General features: G+C 42.5%; 1 protein-coding gene across 2 annotated transcripts in view; it reads left to right on the top strand.

The window, feature by feature from the left end:
* LOC308065821 (ovostatin-like) overlaps positions 1-9979 on the top strand; it is a 53509-nt gene extending 43530 nt beyond the window's left edge. For both annotated transcript variants that reach the window (XM_080392322.1, XM_080392323.1), the window contains 10 exons: positions 264-420; positions 880-954; positions 2278-2443; positions 3096-3316; positions 3762-3977; positions 4118-4242; positions 4441-4531; positions 6885-6956; positions 8203-8305; positions 9290-9979. In XM_080392322.1, coding sequence (XP_080248448.1) covers positions 264-420; positions 880-954; positions 2278-2443; positions 3096-3316; positions 3762-3977; positions 4118-4242; positions 4441-4531; positions 6885-6956; positions 8203-8305; positions 9290-9342 — 1279 coding nt within the window. In that variant the 3' untranslated portion in view covers positions 9343-9979. The remainder of the gene's footprint in view (positions 1-263; positions 421-879; positions 955-2277; positions 2444-3095; positions 3317-3761; positions 3978-4117; positions 4243-4440; positions 4532-6884; positions 6957-8202; positions 8306-9289) is intronic.
* The last annotated feature ends 14454 nt before the right edge of the window (positions 9980-24433 follow it).

The following is a 24433-nucleotide window of genomic DNA, read 5'->3' as shown; positions in this document are numbered from 1 at the left end:
TCAGTCATCAAGCTCTGTCTATACTTCAGTCCTGCTCTGAAAGAAAGAATGGTTTCAGCACAGGAATGGAGAAACCTCAGGTCAGTTTTTAATGTCAGTTTTTTAATGATCTTACTGATTAAAAACTTACAAAACACTTGTTTCTTTTACCTCAGACATTATGGAATTCACCTTATGTCATTTTCTATGCACACCACATTGCTGGTAAACCTTCTTGATCTTGTTCACACCTTACCTGCTTTCTGCTTCTGGTTCACCTGCAGGCTCACTGCCTTTGTGTACAAGTCATTTGCACAAGCCAGACGCTACATCTACATTGACGACGATGTCCAGTCTCAAACTTTGATCTGGCTGGCAAGCAAGCAGAAGTCAGATGGCTGCTTTGAAAACGCTGGGTCACATTTCAACAATGCTTTGAAGGTAACTGAGACAAGTATAGTTCTAAATTTCCAATCCTGGCATTGGGATCGATTTGGATCATTTCTGCCAGGCACAAGCTTATCACCAGACTCTTCCTAGTTCTGTTCTCCCATGTCCCTCATATCCAAGCATGATTCTTACGTCTGCTATCAATGATGAAGTAGAAATAAGTAGAACTTTGAGTCACAAATCTCAGGTTTTATTTTCCACCACAGCATTATGTGTTCAGCCAGAGGCTATAATGTGCTTTATTGCATATGTGCAAAAGCCAAGAAAATGCATGAAATCATTTTGGCTTTATCCTGAGAGAACTTATCTTCCTTTTTTCTGTGAACACAGGGAGACAAAAATTACTTCTCATCTCAGATCTAACTGGGATCTGAACTATGAATTAATTCACATTTTGTTTCTTTCTAGGACATCTGTAACTGACTAGTTCTTCACTTGTTTTTATTTCAGGGTGGAGAGGAAGGTGAATACTCACTCACAGCCTATGTTGTGGCAGCGTTGTTGGAGGCTGGACACTCTGCTGCGGTAGGTATTTGATGTTGTTATGCCCTGTTAGTCCGGTCAGCCGTTTGTGAAACAGTGCTCAAGTCATAGTCCTCACATCCATATTCTTTAACAATGTGGTAAATACTGTTTGTAGGACAGTAGGGTCACCTGAGGAAATCTGTTTCCAGAACCCTGAAGTTGCCACAAGTATTTGATAAACGTTACAAATCAGTTATGTATCCAATTCCTGTAGATTAATTCAAAAAATCCCTGAGAATCCAGTTGTGTTAAACAATGGTTAGTCTATGTAGATGCAAAATCCAGACTGAATTTGCCCACTCCATTCAGAGTCCAGTTTGGAACTTACTCTGAATTTACCCAGCCTGAGGTCCAAGCTATCCAGTCTTCAGTCCTACAAACTCTCTCTGCGCATTTAGATCCAAGCTGTGATCTGATTGTTAATTTTGTCTCAGCTTTGCTTTGATTTGATTGAAAAACTCTGATGGTTCATCATGGAAGGAAATTATGAGCTGCTAGTTGGGAGACTATGCATGGGGGAATAAGAAACAAGTTGTGTTCTCTGTAATATACTTTGTGCATATCCCTGAGACTCTGCTTTTTGCTGACTTTGTTCTTAGTAAAATGAGGATGATAAACCTTGTTCCCAGTCTAACAAATGTGTTCTAGGCATGCTGAGTTTTGCAGATGTCTCAGGTACTGTGGCATGGGGCATCATTTAAGTATCTGAGACCAGAAAGATAAAACCATCGTGCAGAATCAAATAGTTCTTCAAAAACATCAATTTAGTTCCTAATATCTTCATAAGAAACTCCAAAACATAATGCCACGTCTATAAGTAAAGCTGCATAGACAGGACGTGGTTATAAAGTGCTGGTGATGTCTGAGCTGAAGTAAGCTCACAGAGATAGTCTGTAAGGCTAAAAGGGCTGAAGACTTATCTTGATAGCTATAGCTAGCAAATGAGTAATAACATCTATCTGAGAGAGCCTGCTTCTTCATCATGATCTCAATGCACTTTACGTAGTACTGTAAAAATGATCCAGGTTTTATAGCTAAAGTAACCAAGGGACAAAGGATTCACCTGCATAATAAGGTCATCTCACAAGTCAGGAAAAGAATCAGTGCTCTGCTGGTCTGGCCATGCTACGTCTACATAAATGCAACACTGGAAGGGCATTTTTTACAGGATACACATTGTAGGCCCTTAAACAGGCCATGGACCACGTATATTCTTATCATGAAGGGTGTGTGGTGGCAGTTTAAGCAGTGATGGAAGTTTTTAAACAGAAGCTGAGACACAAATCCAGGTACCTGACAACTCTACTGCGTTTTCCATTATAGCATCCTCTCATTCAGAGTGGCATGAACTGTTTGGAGACTGCATTTACCAAAGGAGTCCGCAACCTGTATAATCAGGCCCTCTTTGCCTATATTTATGGCTTAGTGGACAAAAAGGAAAGATGCCAATTCTTCCTTGAGAAGCTGGACAAGACAGCTACCAGACATGGTAAGCGCAGTATGGCCATGATACAATACAGCGAATGGAATGATGCAGGCTATTCTGATGTACAGTTTTCCCATTCATACTGCTCCCTTCCCATTTCATGCCTGCCGTGCTACTGAACTCATCTCTATGAACTTCTCTGTCTCTTTTGGTTTCACAAAACATTGAGCTGTGGCCTGATTTTCTTAATAATGAAATAATTAATGTGTATATATGATATATTTATATTTATATATATATATAATTATAATTAATAATGTAGGTAAGGAGAGACTCCTTAAGTCTGAGTCCAAGGTAGTGGATAATTGTATCCAGTTCCCTCATTAGCTTACTCTTTACATGCTGAACAAACCCGTTCCCTTGACTATGCTGTGTACTCCAGTCCGTGACTACCTTAGCACCCTTCTGCTGCACTGCCGTCACTTCAATCCGTCTTTAACTTATACAGCCCCATTTTATTAATCCCTTTCAATCCCTTCCTGTTTTCCTTTCCATTCTGGAACTAAAACTTACCCAGTTCAGGACACTGATGGCTGAAAAAAACTTTTGGGTAAAGGCAGAGAGGGAATCGTATGCCTATTTCCCACACGATAGTGTAGTGAATTAGGTAGCAAGTAATTTTCCCATGCTTTTTACATCTCACTTCTGTTTTCAGGTGGCTCAGTTCATTGGCAGAGAGAATATAAGCCACCAGCAGAACATTTCCCTGTCTTCTATTCCCGTGCCCCTTCTGCTGAGATTGAAATAACCAGCTATGTGCTCCTGGCTTTGCTCAACAAAGCCAAACTCAGTCCAGAAGACTTATCTTACATTTCTCGCATCGTGCACTGGCTTGTCAAACAACAGAACCCGTATGGTGGTTTCTCCTCCAGCCAGGTAACAACTGGGTGTGGTAAAAAGAAAGATTCTGGGAGCGGTCCAGCCTGCAAGCTGGATCTCGACAGTATGTCATATCTTCCTGACTGCATATTAGTTTGAACAGTATTTGATAAACAGCGCTCACAAAAGTTTCTTTGGCGAGGCACATCATGCTTCTCATAGGCTATGTCATACATATTTTAGGTTTAGGAAATGGGGATTTACCCAAATTGCAAGTTAGCTGTAGACAGCAGTCACTGCTGACACAGCATTATCCCAGGTTTTCCAGCATGATTAAAATCTCTTGCTCCAGAACTTGTACCTTGTCTCCTTAGCTCTTTGCAGAGTCCCCCTCTATTTATGAGCATGGACAAAGGATCAGGGAAATAGGAGCTGTGCTAATCACATGCATCATCTTACAGCTGGGTATCTATCTAACTGGGGATCATGCTTTTATTTTCAGGACACTGTTGTTGCTCTCCAAGCTTTAGCCCAGTACGGATATCTCACTTTCTCTAAAAACAATCTCAACACAGTTAAAGTCAACTTCATGGACTCCACCAGTAAGACTTTCCAGGTGAACAACAAGAACCGCTTCTTACTGCAACAGGCTTCCTTACCCACTATTCCAGGGAATTACAGTGCAAAAGTGAATGGCACTGGCTGCGTCTATCTGCAGGTAAGCAAGCTGGAAATTCAGCACCACTCCTCTGAGAACTAAGCAGGGGGTCCTCCATACCTCGTTCCTCTCCATACCTCATGCCAAAGCCACAAAAGCCTGTAAGTCTGTGACCATCTCACACTTTCCATCTCTTTTAGACCACCCTGAGATACAACATCCATTTGCCAAAAAAAGCTGCAGGATTTTCTCTCTCCGTACGGCCGGCCAATGTATCCTGTACAAGCAGCTTTCCACCAAATTTTGATCTTGTCCTCTCTGCCAGGTAACTTCCTTTTACTGACCTACTCCCCTGCATTCATTCACAGCCTGGTAAAGCATCCAAGGAAGGATTTCAGTAGAGGCAGTTAGCTGCTACTGTGCAGCTGCAGGAAGACAAACAGGATCATTGGGAGCTGAAATAGTCATTCGCTGGTCTCCTCTCCATTTGCAGACCAGACTAACAGAGCTTTTCTCATTTTAGTTACACAGGAAACCGCAAAGTCTCCAACATGGCTATTATTGATGTGAAGATGCTCTCAGGTTTTGTTCCTGTAAGATCTTCCCTAAGAAAGGTAAAGAATGGGAGTATAGTGAATGTTAAACCCTGAAAACATAGGAAGTTGGTAAAAAATACTCTCTGATTAGTAAATTGAAGCCCCATGGAAATTCTGTGAAGTCCCTGGGCACAGCCTTCTGTCACATACTCTGTGTCTTGGACTTGAGGCTCTGTTAGAAGTTGCCAAATCCAGTAGCCCAACAGAGGTGAGACTGCTGCAGCCTCAAATCCCCAGGTTCAGCCAAGAGCAGTCCTGAGTGTTAATTCCTTATAAGCAGGCATGCACACTATAAATATATATACACATATACATGCCTGGCCACACAGATCAGCTGAGACGGAAAAGACAGCACTTACACACACATAGATAGCACAAATGGTGCTATCCTCTTCCCCTTTCTGGCTGATCTGTGGAAAAGATAAATATATACATATATGTATGTATACACACACATATATACATGCAAATACATGATGTGGAGCCCTCTGGTAGCTGGCCATAGCCCCACTCCAGTGACTGGAACTGAGCTCCCCAGCACCCACATACATGCCTGGTGGGTACCTCCAGTAAACCAGCCCTAGACACGCAGCCTCTGCAGCAGCTGGGCAAGGGATCCCCTGGTCTCCCAGTTGCCTCACGCAGACACACACACACACACACACACACACACACACACACACACAACTGAGTTGGGCTAGCTGGTCCAGCCCATGAGCCTGAGCAGTATCTGCCTCCAAGACAATATAGTCTCTCCAGCAACAGGCTGGGACCTCCTGGTCCCTCTGGCTGATGGCAGGGTGACTCAGATCCTCTGGTATCCTCAGTATTTGGCCCAGGCTTATGCCTGCTTCAGCAGCCAGCTGCCAAGCCCCTTAACTCACTCACCAGCTAGTCCAGCTTTACATTTGCTAGCAACCACACGCTGGCATACACACCCATGTACAGCAAGCCTGAAGCCTGGTGTCTCCAGATGCTAGCACCCCAGACAGAGTTCCTGTGATCTGTGGTCCCCTCTTCAGCAGCTGATATGCCATACACACAGAATAGAGACCTTCCCACCCAGGAAAAGAGTCAAGAACAGAGTTTAATAACAAGTCAGGAGAGGTTGTGGTGACCAGGTTCAGGGCATGGCCAGACAAGTGTGCTGACCACCAACCTGTTCACATGCAACCGGCTCCTTTTATCCCATTTTTCCACACTGTTCCTCCCAGTTGGACTTTATCCCTCCATTTGCTACTTCTGGTTCTTCCCCTAAACATCCTGTAATAACTCTGCCTTGGGTCTCAGCATCCCATATTCAGCCCTGTGTTCCTGTAAACAGCATTCTTCTTAAGCCTGTAAGGTGATACTCTGCTGTTGGCTCACCTGGTGGGTCTCACCCCCTGACAATGGGGCTGGTTACTGCACTGTGGCAGCCCTGGGGGGAGCCAGGTCAGGGTGCTCTGGTGGCTTTGCTCAGGTTACTAGGGTTTCCCTGTGCTCCTTAGTTTGTGGGTGCGAGCCTTTCATCACACAACCTAGCAGAACCTATGTAAGAAATACTTCTGCCACAGTTAAATTGCTCAAATGGGCATTTAGCAATGTTATCTCTTTGACATGGTTATTCCTTCCTCTACAGGACAGTTTAACAAACAAAGGACAAGTGGGTATTGCTCTTCCTTTACTATCCAGAAATTTGGACACGATGATGACAGTGCTAGGGAGAGCACTGATAAGCACCTCATTTCAGGTCCTAGTGCAATTTCGGTTCTGCTACAGATGTATTGGCTTCAGGCCATGAGCTGTAAGCTTCAAGCAGATAAGAAGAATGCCAGTCGTTGTAGAGTCTGCTCATCGCTTGGTGCAATTGTAACCATTCAGTATTTGGGCCTGATTTTCTTTTTTAGCTAAAACTGTATGAAATTCATAACTTTCCTTTGTAAGATTTCACAGTTGAGATGTTACACTGTCTGCCATCCTACTTCTCTTTATATGTATTTGGGAAAGAATAGGTGGATTTTAACGTTTGGAATATTTTGGTTTCGTGTGTTTTTATAGTAAAATAATTTTGCTTGTAGGCTTTTCTAAATTCTTTTAAACCTTTATTTTTTAAGATATATAATGGACTAGAGAGTGAGTCAGCTTGAGCTGTAAAGTCTCACTGAAATGAGAACACTCTTCAGTTAGTGGTGCAAGTCACACCCAGCACAGCTGACTAGTGAAACTATTTATCCTTGTGACTGGCTTGCACTGGCAGTCCGACGCTCAACTCACATTTCTTATTTCGGTCACGAGATGGCAGGTGGCACAAGAGGAGTGTGGCAGCCGCTTTAAACATACTTTGCTAAGTCTCCTATATTAACATTACCATAATTTGCCTTATTTAAAGCTTCAGTACCAGGATTCTGTTGTGGATCGTGTAGACATCAAGAACAACCATGTCCTTTTCTACCTTCAGAAGGTAAGTTTGGGAGGTTTCTTTTTGGTTTTATTAAACTGGAAGTTTAAAACAGGCTCCCAGATAAAAGAAACGTTTCATTGATAGCAGATTAGCAAAACACATGTTTTAAAGACATAAAGGGACTTCACTCAGTCCAACATCAGATTTATATATACACAGTTGTAGTTGTAGTCTACAGTGAAGAGATAAGCATTTATTACTTTTTGTGAAGAATGCTGTATGATTAAATAGCATTTCACAAACATAGTTAAGGTATTTCCCATCTTACAAAAGTTCCCAGTCTACATAATATTCCTCACCCTCTAAGTGATGCTTCTCATCAGCTGATCTGAGAGTGTTTTACAAGGAGTCAGTATCATTCCCTCCCTTTTAGAGAGATTTCTGTGTGAAAAGAGTAGTCCTACTACATCAATGTCAAAAATAAAGGGAGGAGAGAGAAGAAAGATGAAAATCAAAACACAAGTGATCTTAAAATACCAAGAAGGGAAGGAAAGAGGAAACAAACAGAAACAGTAATGATATCTACCTCTCAAATGGTAATTTTTATTACTTGTTCCCCGAGGATCTATTAAGGAAGATTGGAATCAGTATTTTGAATTCACGGAGAAGCTGAGATTCTGAGAGGTGAAAAGTTTACCCAGCAGGGCACCAGTGATGCAGAAAGTTCTCCAGAGCCCCTGTCCATTCCTGTAAAGAGATCCACAAAATAGAAACTAGGTCAAAGGGAGAAGAGAGCAAGGGCACAGTCCCAAGCTCACAAAAGAAAGTTTGAGACGTTGAGTAAGGAGGAAAGTTTGGGACGTTTGGCTGCAGGAGTGTGGATTGAGGAACAGAACCACAGGGGGTGATGGAGATCTTGAGTTTAAAGTGATTAAAGAGAGAAAAGTGGGGAGAAGATTCATAGGGGTGCTGAACGTGATTTTAGGCAGGAAAAGGCAAAGGAGGACACTAACAGCAGCTTTCAATGACCGGATGGATGCTGGTGTGCTGAAAGCTGCAGTAACCAGGGAATTGTTGGGGTAATTGGCAATGGAAATACGAAGAGGAAGAAAGAAGACAGCATACAATTTTAGCAATAACTTTTAAGCAATGATCTGTTCTAATGTCAAGTTTACAATCTGGACAGAACTGTAGAATAACACTTTGTCACCTAGTCTGAGCCAGAAATGCATCTTTTCAACCTTAGCCTTGTGGGTAGATATGAAAACAAGAAGTCCAATGCATTTTCTTGTCTTACCGTTTCCAGGTGTCCCGGAAGCAAATCAACTTCTCCTTCAGTGTGGAGCAAAGCCTGCCTGTCTCAGATATCAAACCAGTCCCAGTACATATGTACGATTACTACGAAACAGGTAGTTGACCTCAGTAGGCCTGAGCAAAACCTGTGAAATCAAAGTCTCAGTCTCAGCGTTTACAAGGCGCAGACAGTGGATTTTCCCTTGCTCTCGGTGTGCAAGCTTCTTTCCACTTTTCTGCATTTGCTGACTGTTTCCCAGGAGAGACAAGTGGGGAGAGCAAGCTGGCAGTTCTGCTGCTTTTGATTACTAAACTGAAAAGGGTTTGCAGAGCCTAGACAGTTTCTGTCCCCCTATCTTTTCATTTCTTGCTTCATTTCAACATAAAGCAGATCAGAAAGTGATATGTTAGGAGTAGCTTTCTTACAAAATACATAAACATGTGTGGTTCCACTTTCTTTCCATAGTTTGAACACAATGGTTAAAACCATTAACTCCAAGACAGCAGTGTTCCTGACTTCCCTGATCTGGGTTATCTCATATTTTTCGTTTATATTGCCATAGTAGGCTGCAGTCAAAGAACTCTTCTCTAGTGGAATCTACTTAAGCAGGAATGACAGTGCCACTGAACTCAAGAGGAGTTCAACCATCTAACTAGAAAACTGAGTGCCTGACCACCTTTCTTGATCTGGCCTCAAGGAACTACAATTGCATTAGATATTACGCAGCTGTGGAACTTATCAAAACTGTGGCTCAGGTTCTCCCGTGCTTTTCTCAAGCTTGGCACAACTTTTGGGAACTGCTAACAGATTAGTAGCAGCATCCAGAGAACTGACATATCCAGAGAGCTGACCCTGGAGTGCATGTTTTGCCACCTGATCCACATCATACGTGGTCACTGCAGTGGTGTGTCCTGACAAACATGGCCAGAGGAGTGCTCTGACTGTGCACCCCTGCAACAGGGTGCCTTGACAACTGGGAGACTACCACAAAACCTATCAAATGTTTTCTGGTTCATAATGTGTTAATCACAAGTGCACATGGACTGGAGTCAGAATGATTTCTCACTCTCATGCAAATGTCATCTTTTCTTCTTTCCAGATGAATATGCCCTTGCAGAATACAAAACACCCTGCTCCCTGCCTTCCAACTGAAATCAAATATGTTCCAGGAAAGGTAATGGTTCAGAAGGTAGGAGTCAAGCGTTTGTTGAGGAAGAAGAGGATAAGAGACTTGTTTTATTCTGGGAGAGCAACGAAAAGCATGTAGAATAATGAGGAATAAGCAAATCCCAAACTTCAGTAATCAGAATGACCCATTCTGGCCCACACTTCAAAAGAGCTTGCGGTCAGTGTGGGTCAGAAACTCCAGATAAAGTGCTTTTCCTAACAAGAGATACTGTGCAATTGTTAACCCTGACCAGCCATCTTTTTAGAAACTCATGACATATATTCCAGGGGGAGCTTTATGTAAACTCCTGAAATGTGTATTCTTGGCCACAGATTCCTTTGAAGAAATCAAAGATGAGGAGAATAATCTGCTGCAACTGTTGCTTTCATAGATTAGATTATATTTGTCTGTTCTTTCCCTTCATCCTGAAGGAAGATTCTGAATAAATTACTTTGATCCTCATCTTTTTCAGTGACTGAACTGACTCATGTACAGATGTCAGAACTCTAGTCACAGGAAGACAACTTCTGTGCAGTTTTTGCCTCTATTTAGAAAGTTTTTCTTCAGATTAACATCTCATATTTACTGCTCTTTGTAATAAAACCACCTGATTGCCAATGCTATTTGTCCCAGTCTCCACTTGTTGTATCTAGAACTGGGTGCTGTAAGAAATTCTGTAAGCTAAAAAATTCATACCTTGGACAGGTCAATCATTGACATCCTTGTGACAGGTCAGTCAGTGACATCTTGTGGCACAGACAGGACCAGGGCCCTGGCCTATGTGATGGAAGCTTTCTACCCAAAGCTTAACGACAAACAAGAGAGCTATAACACAGAAACTCTTTGAAAAGGAATTGGGGAGGAATGGTGGGTCCAATGGAGCCCTTGGAGGGAGAAAAATGAGAAGATTTGGAGTGAGTGAAAAATAGAGAGCCACAAGGAGCTTGTGATGGGATGGCAAAGTACAAGAAATTTCTTGTTGTGCTTTCTGCATTTAGTGAACAGGTACAGCAGACAGCCAGACACTGTGGCTACTGTCCCTCTCAGTCTGCGGTGACCTGACCTTTGTCCTGACCAGATCACACTGGTAGAAGGACACAGAAACCAAACACTTATCCGTAGTGACCTGAGCAGATGCCTGCCAATTGAGCTGCCGTTTCTTCAGTCGGGTTGTTAGACATTGTCCTAGTTACAGGCTTGGAAGACACTAGCTTATTTGTCATGACAACGGGCTTCTCAAAGCAGGTTTTGATTCCTACAAGCACTACTCAACAGCAGACCACACAACAGCACAGGAGGTGGTAGAAGAGGAGCAGCCTTTGTACACCCTGGGAGCGCTGTTCAGTAGGGTGTCAGGCTTGCCTAGAGATGGCTCAAGTGAAACTAATCCTACTGCACTGAGTGGTGCAGGAACCTTTGTGCTAAGGGAAAGCCATGGCAGAGACCCACGGGCTCAGTGTAATCCCAGAAAGATACAAAAGAAATTTGGAAGCTGTAGAAGCATATACATGTTAGTTTGGAAGAGACCTGCGTAGGACATCAACTAAAACCTGCTGTTCTAGGTAGAACCACACAGTAGAAACCTGCAATTCAATGTAGGAGGCAGCTGCAAAAAAGAAGCTCCAGTGAACCCAGGACATCAGCACTGGCCTGAGGGACGCAAGCTCTGTAAGATGGTGTCCAGCCATGAGCACCATATGCATGTCTCGGGCAACCAAAGACATCCAGACCTGCAGGCAGGCCTGTCCGTCGGGTCTGGCTGCATGTACTGTTGCAGTTCCAAGCAATTTTCTAAATGTTAGTTTTCCTTGCAGCCAAAAGCAATCATGCATAGGTCCTTCACTGCACTGTGAAAGGCACTCATCCACAAGGTTCCCTAAGGAAAGGCCCAAGGGGTGGGAGAGAAATGTTGGACATTTTACATGAAAGCTGTAAAAAGATAACCTATCATCCCCAAACTGATTTCCTTCTTTATATCTTTCACCACCTTTCACGTACTTTTAAAAAAGAACTGTGAAGTGTGTCAGCACCAAGGAGTTCCACTGAGATAAGATCCCAGAACCTAAAGCCTAAAGGTCAGCAAAGACTTACTGACATCACCTTTCTCACTGTATCCAGGATAATAATGTGCCACTTGTCCCTGACCAACAAAAGTGCAATGCTAGAGACTATGTGCTGAGCTTCCAGCCACATCATGTAAAGCAGTATTTTTGTATATGGGGTTTTCTGCTTGGAGTCAGAGTCAAACATATGGATATTTCCACATACCTACAGACAAGGAGCTTACTCATCATTCTGTTACTCCCAGTACAGGTATTTCTTGGCTTGTTGCTCAGTTTTCTGCCAGTTCAGACATGCAATAGGGTTCCTGTGCTCCAGTATGAGCTGGGTTATTACAGCTGTCTTTGGTTCAGTCAAATAAAATACCCTTCATTACAAACCTTGCTACCTCGGTGAGTGAAGGGATTGTAGGGATGCAGAAGCAGTCACTGATCTTGTCTTGGACAGTCCTTGTGAACCAACCTTTGCTCAGGCGCTTTCATGGATAAAAGCCAAAGGCAGGAGGCTGCAATTTCATAGAGAAGAGAAGTTTTTTTTTAGAGAAGCTACTGATGGGATCCCAGTCCTCTGGGACCCCAAATCACATTGCAGTTAAGCCAGTCTAACAGGTAGGTGTTGCTGAACAGCACGGTCTTGGTCCTGCTCATTTTTTTCTGCCTTTGCTCCCATCCATGATCTCGTGACCCTTAGTGTACTGCTCAACTCGACCCCACAGAGAGCAAGTCAGAGATAGGGACCCAACTCAAAACTGACAGTATTTAGGGGGAAGAAATATGTTTCTTCCTTCTATCTGCTTGAATGGTAAGCAGGCAGGAAAAAATGCACCATCCCTTCCAGCAAGGCATGGACACAGCTCAGCTACATCAGACAGTCATGTTGCAAATCTTGGGAGCTTTTGCAGAAAGCTGAGCAGGCGAATCACCACTCCACCTCCTACCCCTACTCACCTTCTCTCAGCACAGCCCTGCCTTTGTGTCTGCTCAGTGTCTCCTGCTCACAGGATCACAGCTGTGGTCTCTCGTTTGACTTCTTGTAAGCAGTCTTGAGTCTCTCCCTCTCTCCATCCAAAACCCCAGAAACCGGGTAAGTTTTCCATTCCATTGCTGTAATTTGCCTGCTTATGTTTATGGACCTAAAGACAATGTCCCTGGCCCAGCTTAACAAAGCCAGAGCTCTGGTCCCTGACTGCTCAGGTCACAAAGGTGGTAATGAGAGTGTGTCTTACCTAACGCGTGACAGCCTTGATTCCCAAATACCAGGTACTATCTAGAATGAGAAATAGCCTGAACTATGGCATTTCTATTCATACAAAAGTCCCTCTTTTCATTTTCCTTGAAAATCCACTTCTATTTCCTCACATGTCCTGTGAAGATGCAGTTGTATGCAATTTGAGCTGTGCTCTGAAGATATTAAGCACATAAATATAACCCAGTCTACCAAGCAATTAAACATCTCTCCCCACAAGGTCCCAGTATCGGCTGGGTCTTGCATTTCAGCCGTTTCCACAATCTTCTCTGTGAAGATGGTTTCGTGCACTGAGGCCGAAGAATAGCTCTAGGCATGTCCTAGCTGTCTCTGCTTGGTCATACACCAACAGATGCAGAAAAATCCAAATGTTTCTGCTCAAAATCTGGGTGGGGAAGACATGAACAAAGTGAAATCTGGAGGTTGACTGGCCTATTCAGACATGCTCATTGTGTGCTTTACCAACAGCTACTATGACTCCTGTGTCAAGTCACCCACAGGCTCATTTCTTATGTCCAAAAAGGCAGGGGACTTCACAAATTTCTGTCACTGACAATCACCCTTACCACTGGATAGCTAGCCTGGTGGAGGCGCAAGCATATATAAGAACCCCCAGAAGTCTTGTCCCGCATGCCTTTCGTATGCATTTGGAGAAGCTATGAGATAGGGGAAGAGCTTCTTCAGATCAGCTAGCAGGAGAGTGTTTAGCTTGAGAGCAGCACTAGGGTCCAGGCAAAAAAGCAGACTTCAGCAATTCAGCAACACCAGGACCTAGGAAACCTTGGGAAGCAGCTGGGCAGTTGCTCTAAATAGCTGAGGAACTGGGCATAGGACTCTTAGGCTTTTTGTGGATTTAGATCCTGACTGATGTGAGCCAAGTACCTTAAAACCTCAAGAAACTCAACACATGCTCTGACATCTCTCTCAGATTTCTAAATACATCACCTGGCATTTGAAATCATCAAGCATAGAGCAGGTTTCCATATAGTAGCACTGGCATGCAGGGGAGCCTGAAGGGGCACTTTGATGCATAAAACAACATTTATGAGCACGTCAGACCATCAATATTCTCGGGTACCCTCCTTAGGATGGACATAAATATGAGAACAGTGCTTTCTGCTTTTTTTTTTGATGGAATTTAAGCTTTGTTTTATTGAGGGACAGGAGTAGTTTCTTCCCTGACAATTCTGGTAGTACAAGTGATGAGAGTTTCTGCCTTTTGAAAAAAAAAATGATATTTTGAGAAAAGTATGTTGTGAGGTGAGTGGCTTTCACCTCTTCCAGTTCTGCTCAAAACCCAGAGGTGCTATCCCCAGCATTTCTGTTCCCATCAGAAGCACCCCTTGAGCACAAAGCTTGACCCAGAAGGTCACACTGAAAGCAATGTTTTTGTGTTTGCATGAAACCTGGGGGTGAGTTTTGCTACAGACAGACACGTGCTGAGGAATCAGCTATGATTCTGAAGACATTAAGGTGCCAAGCTGCCTTTCAGTGACCCCAAACTCCCCCTTGCTTTCCCATCCCTGTCAGCAGAAAAGCTTGTGTGAGTTTCAAGAGGGGTCAGTCAGGCTAGTTTAATCCACCTTCTTCATCTGTGTACACTCAGCCTGCTGCTAAACAAAAGCCTTTGTTTAATGCCATTCCGATGAATGGCCAACTGCAAGCCTGGTCAGATGGAAACTGATATGAAATGCAGATTCTTTCAAAGGCACAGCATTTAAATTTTGCTTCAAATTCCCAAAACACTAGGCTAAGAAGGAGTGGGTGGGAGAATACCAGTGTTATCTAGCAAAATCTGTATTTCACAGCCTTCTTTTACCTCTATAACTCTTTTACCTCCAGCACAACTAGTGACCCAATTTTTTCTCATGGAGCTTGCATCATGTGAAGTTGCTGATGTAGGAGCTCAGGAGTTTGCTTAACCTTAATGCAAGTCAGACAAGTTGAACTGTGTCCCACACTCTCACTGCATCAAGATTTTCATTTTATTTGTTTGCCAGAGGTAAAAATAGAGCTTTGAGGCTGTTAGGCCTGGGTTCACTGTGATATATCTATGCAGCTCTCTAACTCATGCAGTAAAATTGAGAAATTTGGCTACTTCCATGTTATGCTGTCTCATGTTCTTTCCCCTTACATGTCACTACATAAGAAATTTTATTTAGAGTTGGTTTATGAGGTCCATAAGAAAGTTTTGATTTTTAAATGATGCAAAAAAATTAGACGTTGCACAACAGACTATAGCAGAAACCTACCACATGCAGTAACAAGCATGATACCTTGCTATTGTTCAGTCAGTTGTACACTACAATTTCTTTCCTTACATGTTTCACCTCTTCTCTGCCCAGCTGAGCCACCCAACCCTTAGCATCACTTTACCAAAAGGGAACTCCCTCCTCTGGAAAGAACTGATGAAAATCTTAAGTGATGAAGTAAAGAGTAGACAAAAGATGCAGAGCAGATAAAGAAGAAATCTCTAGAAAAGCCACATAAGCCTGAAGGATCAGTTTGACAGTGTGGGAAGGTTCTCACTCCTGTTTCAGACAAACCAGTAGAAGCAAGGTTAATGTTGTCCTTTTCCACAAGCAAAGGATGCAGCTTTGGGGTTCTATCTCAGCTAGTCGATAAAAAGGCTCATTTCCACATTCCTTGCAGTCCGTGTCCTGCAACACCTGTGAAGGTCTTTTTTCCACCTAAAGCACCGGGAAAGTGCAGTAATCCTCACCGCTCTTTGAGACTGCAATAAGCACATGAAAACCTGATCCAAAGGATTTTCTTGTTACAATTCCAGATGAAAAGATATAACAATTGGCAAGAACTTCAGATACTGAACTTTTAGGGTCATGTGAATTGATCAGACATAAATAGTAAGGGTTGCCTCCCACCTCCAAAACCGCTAAATATTTTTTATTAAGTGCCAAATACAACATGTTTATGCTAATTTTTTAGTTTGAACAGAGGCACTACTCTTCTGAATATGAATATTTTCTTATAAAACAAAGTCCTTTAAATGGTCTGCCTGTTTAAAACCTTGAATGATAACCTGATCCTTTCAGTAGCAACACCTAGTTGCCAGCTAAGACTTCAAGACATGCCTCCAGCACAGTGACCAGCAGCATGAAACCTTCAGCACCTTCTGGAAGCTCTTGATCAGTTCTGGAGGCTCTGCCGACCTCATGGCCAATAGTTTTGCCCTGCTCATTAACCTGTCCCAGAGCAAACATATGCAGCATTACTTACTCTGTTTCACTCTTCTTGATTGCTGCAACTTGTCTCCAACAATTAAGTTGCAGTTTTTCTCTCCTTTAACCTTTATTGCTTGCTGTCGTCATCTATCAGGACTTTTTTCATTGTTGTCTCATGATTTTTTTCACTCTTGTTGACATTTGGTTTGGTTGAATGTGAATGCTTGGAGGGGATTCAGTGACTTACCATTGTTCAAGTTACACTCCTGCTGTTTTTACCTCAAACAAACAGTGATAACATGGACTAGCACAATCTGAGACGTGATCCTGTAAACAGTGGGAATAGTGAAGCCATACATGACCCTAGCTTTCATCGTTATCTAGTCCAGGAAGACTAGGTAAAACTTAGAAAGAAGACACAGAGCACTGAAGCTAAATGAAATTATCTGGGGTAGATTCTTGCTTGTTTCTTGGATGTATGTGACTCTTACCTTTGATTATCAGAAAAGGCCAGCCCATACAAAAAGTGATGGAATGAATTGCCAAAGGTATTCAGAAAAATGTCAGCCTTTTCAACCATTTCAGTAACAAGCTGGTCACTCTCTTCTGATGTTAGCTGCATTCCTGAACACATGCTTCATGATTTGTAGTCAGTCACAAGTTATGACTAGCAAGCTAGCTAAATAATTATTTTCAAAGTAATTCCAGTTTGCTTCTGGAGTGATGGGGTTACCTGTACCTTTTCTGTCTCTTCCAGGAATATAAAGTCCTGCCAGTGTCAGTGGAGCGCTCACAAAAGAGCTTAAAGAACTATAAGTCTGTTTGTATAAATGCAAGAAAAAAGAATGACTGAAAGCCAGAGCAAAGGGGAACCAGAAGAATCAAGAAGTCAGAAAAATGCCCAAGAAGCCATCAAAGTGCTATGATGAGGCTGAGGCCTTGCATGCTGGAGGTTGTAAAGAGAGCACATATGGAGGATCCTACAGTGCCTAGTGCTAGTCCGTGTCATCACTGTTAGAGGTTAAAACAATAGGCGCATAACTCAACCAATGCTAAATGCACCTATTCAGCACAGCACCAGGGAGCTGCCTCTCATGGGCTTTTGGTCTTGTTGTGCCCATCTATTCCTAGAGTCTGGATCCTACCAAAGCCCATCTTTGGAAGTGAAGGAAGTCAATCTTCCTTTCCACCTCTCTGGGTTTTGGCGGGATTTGGAGTCTGCTGAGCTCCTGTGTGGGACTGGTGGGACCTACGGTTCTGCTGTCACAGCTGAACATGGCATTCAGTTTTGTTCCCAATCAATGCTCTGCCTTAAAAAGAAGTCAGCTGAGTCATGTTTTAATGCTCTGGTTGCTATAGTTAGATGATAAAGTACCTTAAAACTACCATGAATCAACCTCCCCTTTAACTTTCAGTGTGACAAAAAGGTCACCCTCCTGCTTCTGCTTCTTCCAGCTGTTCGTATGGGATCCATCTGCTGCAGGGAATGTGACAGGAGAGACTCTGGAGGCTTTCCTCAGAGGTGTGAACAGCCAAGACTCTGCCACTGCCTCACAAAATAGCAAAGTGCTTGTGTTCCCTTTGGGCTAGCAACTAGGGGTGACGTTAGACAAGGATGTGACACTCCAGTCACTCCACCCAGTGCTCTCCAGCAGACAGTTTTGCCTAGCACTGGTCATTTATGAGGCAGTAGCCCTAAAAAACATGAAGACTTTCTCTGACTCTCTCTTTGCCTGAGGCCAGCTTGTTTGCCCTGAACTGACTCGGAAGCCTCAATTGTTTAGAAAGATAATAGAAGGTAATAAAGAATGACAGCTCTTCATCAAGGGCACATCCTCCAGCTTGTTCTGTACGTTGCTCAGTACTTCAACACACAGCTGCAGTATATATTATCACTGAAGGCGAAGGAGAAATAGCCTTCGTGTGGGGAATGAATCCAAAAACTTTTCAGGCATAAGGTCAGAGGTCGAAGGCACAAACAGGCTCTCCCCAGGGGGCATCCTTAAAGTAGCGCAATTAATATGCTGGGTAAGACAGGAGAATTGTTGTGCTGCCAAGAAGATAATAATAACAGATAAAGGGAGAGAAAGCTGTAGGCCCTCAATAGCATTTGCATGCCTCCCGTAATGTGCCTGGAACAAGTTCAAATTCTGGTATGTCATGGTGGAAAGAAAAAGCCTTTGCAACAATAATAATAATTATAAAAAAAAAAAAAAAAAGATTTAGAAACTAGATGATGGTAAATGGCAAAAAGCTCAAAGTGGTGCCCTCATACTCACAAAGGGACTGTAGCCTCCAACATCTGGTGTTATCAACCAGTTGTGAGAGACTCCTAAATCCATACTCTTTTTCACATTTGAGCCCTAGCAATATCATGCCTACAAAAAAGAAAGACTAGAAAGAAATGAGAAGCGGTAGCACCTGCTCTTACAGATGTAAGCCTTATTTCTTGGATTCATCTTCTATGAACGTTTGGTTCTGAAAACATTATTTTACAAACCTGAAGTGACTACACCAGGACCCACACTTCCCTTCTCAGAGCAGCTGTAACAGCCATGCAGTTCCCCCCCCCCACCAAAAAAAAAAAAAATAATGCCTGAAAAATTTTGTTTGGCGCAAGTCCATACCACAAAGCTGCATTTGTGTAACCACATCCAAAGAAGCATGCAAAGGCATTACTCCTCCACAGTTCCCTTCTCACAGACAGCCCAACCTGCTGTTCAGAGAGATGATTCATATCTGTTATATCAACAGTGGCTGCAACTCCATGAAAGGACTTCAGGGGTACAATTATGTCAGTAGAATCCCTGTAGCCTCTGTAGCCTGATGGCTGAGATACCCAGGGGAAGAAAAACTTCTGGATAACCCTCTCAATCACTCTGGAGAAGAAGGGCAATCAGCCAGGGAAGGCTACTTCACTGTAAACTAGTGAAGGGAAGGAGAGGAAACAAGAGCAAGGAATGGAGCCTCTAACGCTTATAAATCTGTTGTTACAATGTATTTGTGAGGCTTTTCTGCAGAATGAAATTAAGGAGCAGGCTTTCCATAAAGCAGAGAAAAGTCATTGCAATATGAATGTTTTTAACGTTGCACTTGATGATCTTCAAGGTCTTTTCCAACCTAAAAAAAAAAACAAAAAAAACCCAAAAGCCTCAGACAGCTATTTCTTTCTACATGAGACTGGCACAACTTTTGTCATCCAAACTTAAAGAAAATGCTTCTACCTACAGAGTGCAGAAATTACAGCTCAGAAAACAGGAGAGTTGTGTGCAGCTGTGGAACAGAAACAAAGGGTTAGGATTTTCCTCGGAGGCTGAAAGGTCAGAGAATGGATTTGGCAGTCTTCAGCATGCTAGAGGTGGCTACTTCAGCCACAAGTACCTTTATGGCAGCCAGGACAGCAAATACATGGCAACATATGTGCAACTTGTGTCAGCTTTTGGTAGATAATTTCTCAGTACCAGCGACAAGCTGATTGCTAGCATAGGAGGTTTAGGGAGGGAGCATGCAGCCAGCCTAGCTGTCCCACCAGAGCAGAGGTCTTAACTAGCTATATTTTTGGAATTACATGTCCAATGTTCCCCTCTTTATACTTATTAAGTATTTTCTCTTCCCCCTCTAATAAAAACCTGATTTACATTTGCAAGAATGAAGAGTGAACATACTACCAGAGAGTTTTTGTGGTGCTTATTCAGATATTTTATTAATGATCTTTTTACATTTGAACCCAACCTTTGCTGCTGCCTATCAAGACCATGAAGAAAGAAGGCTTGAATAACCCTTGGTCCTGTCCGTACAAGGACAGTAAAACTGCAAAATACTCCCCAAAGAGGTTCAGACTAACCTGATATCCTAACTGTACCACTGCATTTATAGCTTAGCTCAAGCCCTGCCAGGTAAAATGTGCATAATCAGGAAAGATAATTTCATTAGCATACCAGTACCCACTCTCAGGCTTGTGCAGGTACAGCAACAGCATTCAAATTCCAGCTTCACCCACCTTTGACTGGCACATTTGCCACCAAAACTGCACAGCAAATACAGTCTTAATACTAGAGCTCACACAGAGCTATTCCTGTTCAGACCTCAGCCTCTTCACATAAGAGAACAAAGGTCCCAATTTTGAAAAGACATTCTGGATGACCCATCCACAATTACATGAGTCACTGGTGTAACAGAATCCTTGCAGTTAGCTGACCTTCACTTACCTTCATCTTTTACACCACTGCTTTCTCCAGGAGAAAATATCATAGACCACTGAAATAAATTACAGCCCCCACTCCCCCCCATTTTGTCAAAAGAAATACCATCACTCATCAAAATCACTGCAAGCTGTGACTGTTCCTCTAGGGGTATACCCTTCTTTTGTTTTTTAAATGAGCTCACCATCCTTTTAGCTTGCAGAGCTGCTAGAGAACTTTGCCAGGTCCCACATGTCCTAGAACAATGAAAGAAATCTTACATGCTTCACTGGAGACCCTATTGACCAAGCAGGACTTTACCTGTAGTTACCATGTTTCAGCATTGTTCCCCAACCACCTGGGCCAAACCAAGCATTTCGACCTTTACTATGCCTAAGCAAATTGTTACAATTTAATCTGCTTGAAGAAGGTTTTATAGGAAGCAGTCGTAGTCAAAGATGTAGATTACTTCAGTGCTTTTCAATTAATTTTCATAGCTGTAATGACTGAGTTTCTTTGTGTTGATCCTCCTTTAAATGCAGCATTTAACCCATTTACAAGAAAGGTGCTGGAGTCTACACCACAAAGATATGTCTACAGGTCTTGCAGACATATCCAGGTTGGCTTCAGAATGGCTGGCTGGTACTAGGAAGGCAATCATAGACCTCCTCAAAGGGGCTTTGCCAGGAGTCATACCACTGCCTACTGCAGTGCTCAGCTAGCTAGGTCGAAGTTGCTCTGCAAGGCTGTGCACACTCTTACAGAATTACCACTCTCCTCACCTCCACTGCTCCAGTCAAGCACAAAGAATAGTTGGGTAATAACAATAAACTGCAAGAGTAACGAGTAGCGTAATGAAATGAAAGGTGAGCAGCATCAAATACTGCAAAACCAGGAAAAAATATGGTGCTCTGAAGACTACTGAAATTTTACTAGAGCCATTTTCTGACTCCCACAGGAAAGAAATAGGTTCTTTGCAGTGATAGTGCAGAAATCTGAAGCTGGGTCATTCCTTGACACAGAAATCACTGTGACCAATTCTCTATGAAAAAAATTTTGCAGTTGAATAATATTACTATGGTCTATCATAAGACGACAAGCTTTTATTCTTAAAAAATAAGCTGTTATTGATAGAATATATCTAGTAACACAAATAAATCAAACCACAGCCATAAAGGTACAATTTTTACAGTCTAACTATGCCTGCAGCAGGGCTGTTTAAGTTGCAGAAAGCTATCTATACTCAGCTGGTGGGTCACTTCTTAACAAAGAGAACTAAATCAATCAGCTTATTTTACTGTTGCCAATGCTCCATCTCATTGCTGTCCATCTGCAAACACACAGATCTAGCTGAACAGCGTGCTACTGTTAAACAAGACTAGCTGAGGGCTGAAGTTGCAGCTTAGGTGACACTCAAATTTAGGCTGGCAGACAAATCATTTTGAGTCAAGAATACAAGATAATCCTTCTGTACACAGGCATTTCTCCAACATTACTTCACAGTTCATCGTATATGTCCAGAAAGATCAATGAGTTCTTCCAGAATCTCCTGGGAAGGAATCATGGTGGTGTTACAAAGCACAGCAGCCTTGAGTCCTTTCTCCAAGAAATCTCAATGGTAGAATAAGGAGAGAATCTTACATACGTTCTACGTGAGTATGTGTGGGGAGGAGGTTTAGGTTAATGTAGGTGCCAGTCACCTGAATTTATTCTTCTATGAAGAAAGAACAGAATCCCAAAAACAGTCTCCTGACCTGATGATGAGGGAGCATCTCTAATTTCCCTATAGAGCAGTCGCCACAAGCTTCTTGCATACGTACAGATGAGTTAAAAATTAATGGTTAGGATTTGAAGAGCAAGGACATGCAGTCAGGAGAAAAAACAACACAAACCAAACCCAGAAAACCACATTGGTGGTTTGCAAATATCTGTCTAGAAAACAACCCTTTTGTTGTATCAAGTGAAATGTTTGATTTTTCTGTGAATGACAAATGACTATATATTATAGCCAAACAGATGGGATGACCTCTAGCTTCCTTTATTACAATAAGCTGTAGTGGCTTTTTTTCATTTTTTTGATTGCAAACGTATTAGCCCAATAACTTCTTATTCCAGCTCATTGCATTTCTTGTTGGCTTATTTCATTACTAGATGCACCTCCTCCAATCTGGTTAACAGAGGGAGTAAACTAGTGCAATAAGTTATTTGGATATAATATACATGGACCATTTTTGTCCTGCATTGGTTACCATTCAGAAGGTGTATATGCACAGAAGACACCATTGTGGCTAATATCCATTCTTGGAAATGTGAGTGTGGCCCTTCTAACCAAAGCCCACTATATTTGAGCTAAAAAACCTGCTCACTATCACAGTGAATCATACACAGCTACCCTCCTCTATCTATACAGCCTTTGAATGTCACCTAACCCACCTGATCTTTTGATTAAGCTTTCCAAAATAGCCTCAGAAAACTTCTTGCTGCATAAAGATGGGCTGTGATGATTATCAAATTGGCTTGTTTGGGATGAATATTGTGTTGCAATAAACTCATAACTACCTGAGAAAGACAGCAAGAGCAGGAATTGTATCATAGAAAGGTCTGGGTCTGAAGAGACCTTAAAGATCATCTAGCTCCAATCTCCCCACTGTGGGCAGGGACATCTTCTACTAGACCAGGTTGCTCAAAGGCCCATCCAACCTGGTCAAGAACATGCAATACCGGTCATCTGCTTTTCTTACAATATCTAGTCAAGTTCAATCTTTCATCAAAGAATTTCTGTTCTTGACAGCTCCTGATGTAGATATCGCATTGCAGAGAAAATCAAGGCTGATCCCTAGTGAAGATCCTGAACTTAGAAGCTGGTGGAGATCCTCTTTAACAGAAATGACAGGGAGCTGGGCTTTCAGAGCAGAACATCAGACTGTTGTCTGTGGTCTAAACTACCACAGCATGCCACAGAGACTCTGGGGGACCACCTCTTGCTGCTGCCCTGTTCCAGTTTCATATGGCTTAATACACCTGTGAAAAAATTAAAGATGTAAATGAAGAAAGTTTCACAGTTGCCCTATGTGGCAGGTGCTACCATTACCTGCATCACACACTAGCAAGAAACAAGAAGATACAGTCACACAATGTATCAGGAGATTAGAGAAAAGCATGTTCCCGTGCAGGTACTCTGCCTTTGAAGCCATATCTGTCTGGCTTCAGGTCTACAAAATTTAACCATGTTGGTAACATACAGTGGTAGGTTGACCCCAGCCAGCATCCAAACACCCACTCTACCTTTCACTCACAGCTCTTTTCTGGGAAATGTGTGAATAGAAGGAATATTAAAAGACTAGTGGGTTGAGATAAAGATAGTTTAATAAGGAAAGCAAAACATGCATGTGAAAGAGAAGCAAAAAGAGGAATTTATTCACTACTTCCCATGGGCAGGCAGATGTCCACCCACTTACCGAGAAGCAGGGCCTCAGTAGGTGTAATGGTTGCTTGGGAAGACAAACACTGCAACCACAAATGTTCTCTCCTTTCCCCCACTTTTTATCAGTGAGCATGATGTCATATGGTACGAGATATCCCCTTGGTCAGTTTGGGCCAGCTGTGTCCCCTCCCAACCACTTGCCCACCCCCAGCCTACCAGCTTTTGGGTGGGGCGTGAGGAGGGTAGAAAGCCTTGAAACTGCAAGCACTGTTCAGCAACAGCCAAAACACTGGTGGGTTATAAACACTTTTCTAGCCACAAGTGCAAAGCACAGCACCATAGGGGCTACTGTGAAGAGAGCTGGCTTCATAACTTCATCCCAGCCAAACCCAGTGCCAATATGAATGGAGGAAAAACAAATTAGAGTTATCAAACAACTGCTTCCCAGCATTGCTTTTCTTGTGGGCAGCAGAACACAGAACGCTTTATTTTCTCTTGAGAATACAAGAGAACAAAAGGAGGAGGTAATCCTTCTTCATCTTAAACTAAGGTCTTTGGATGAAAACAGATTATTTTTTTTCTTCCCTAAAAGAAAACAATTAGCTTCCACACAGGTGTGAAAACTAGAAACCTGGGGCACTAACAAATTTACATGGACCCATCAACAGGATAATTTCAAGCTGAAATGAATCAAACTTCAACAACACTAAAAAGTGCTCAATGGCTAAGGTAGAAATAATTAACACCTCTTTCTGTTTGTGGCCTCTATTATTCCATTTCATCAATATTCAAAATATCTATGAAGTAAGGGAAAAAAGAGGCCAATACATTATTTTAAGGAAAATCAGATGTCAAAGTATTGAAAGTTAGTCTACTTCACCCAGACTAACTCAAACAGTAAATTCCAACAATAATAGGGAAAACCCTTAAAAGTTAATCTGGTTTGACAGGATTATTCTAGTTTAGGTAATTTTGTGCTTTT

This window comes from Falco punctatus (assembly GCF_963210335.1).
Source record: "Falco punctatus genome assembly, chromosome: 6".
NCBI classification, from domain to species: Eukaryota; Metazoa; Chordata; class Aves; order Falconiformes; family Falconidae; genus Falco; species Falco punctatus.
This window is presented reverse-complemented; position numbering and strand designations above follow the sequence as displayed.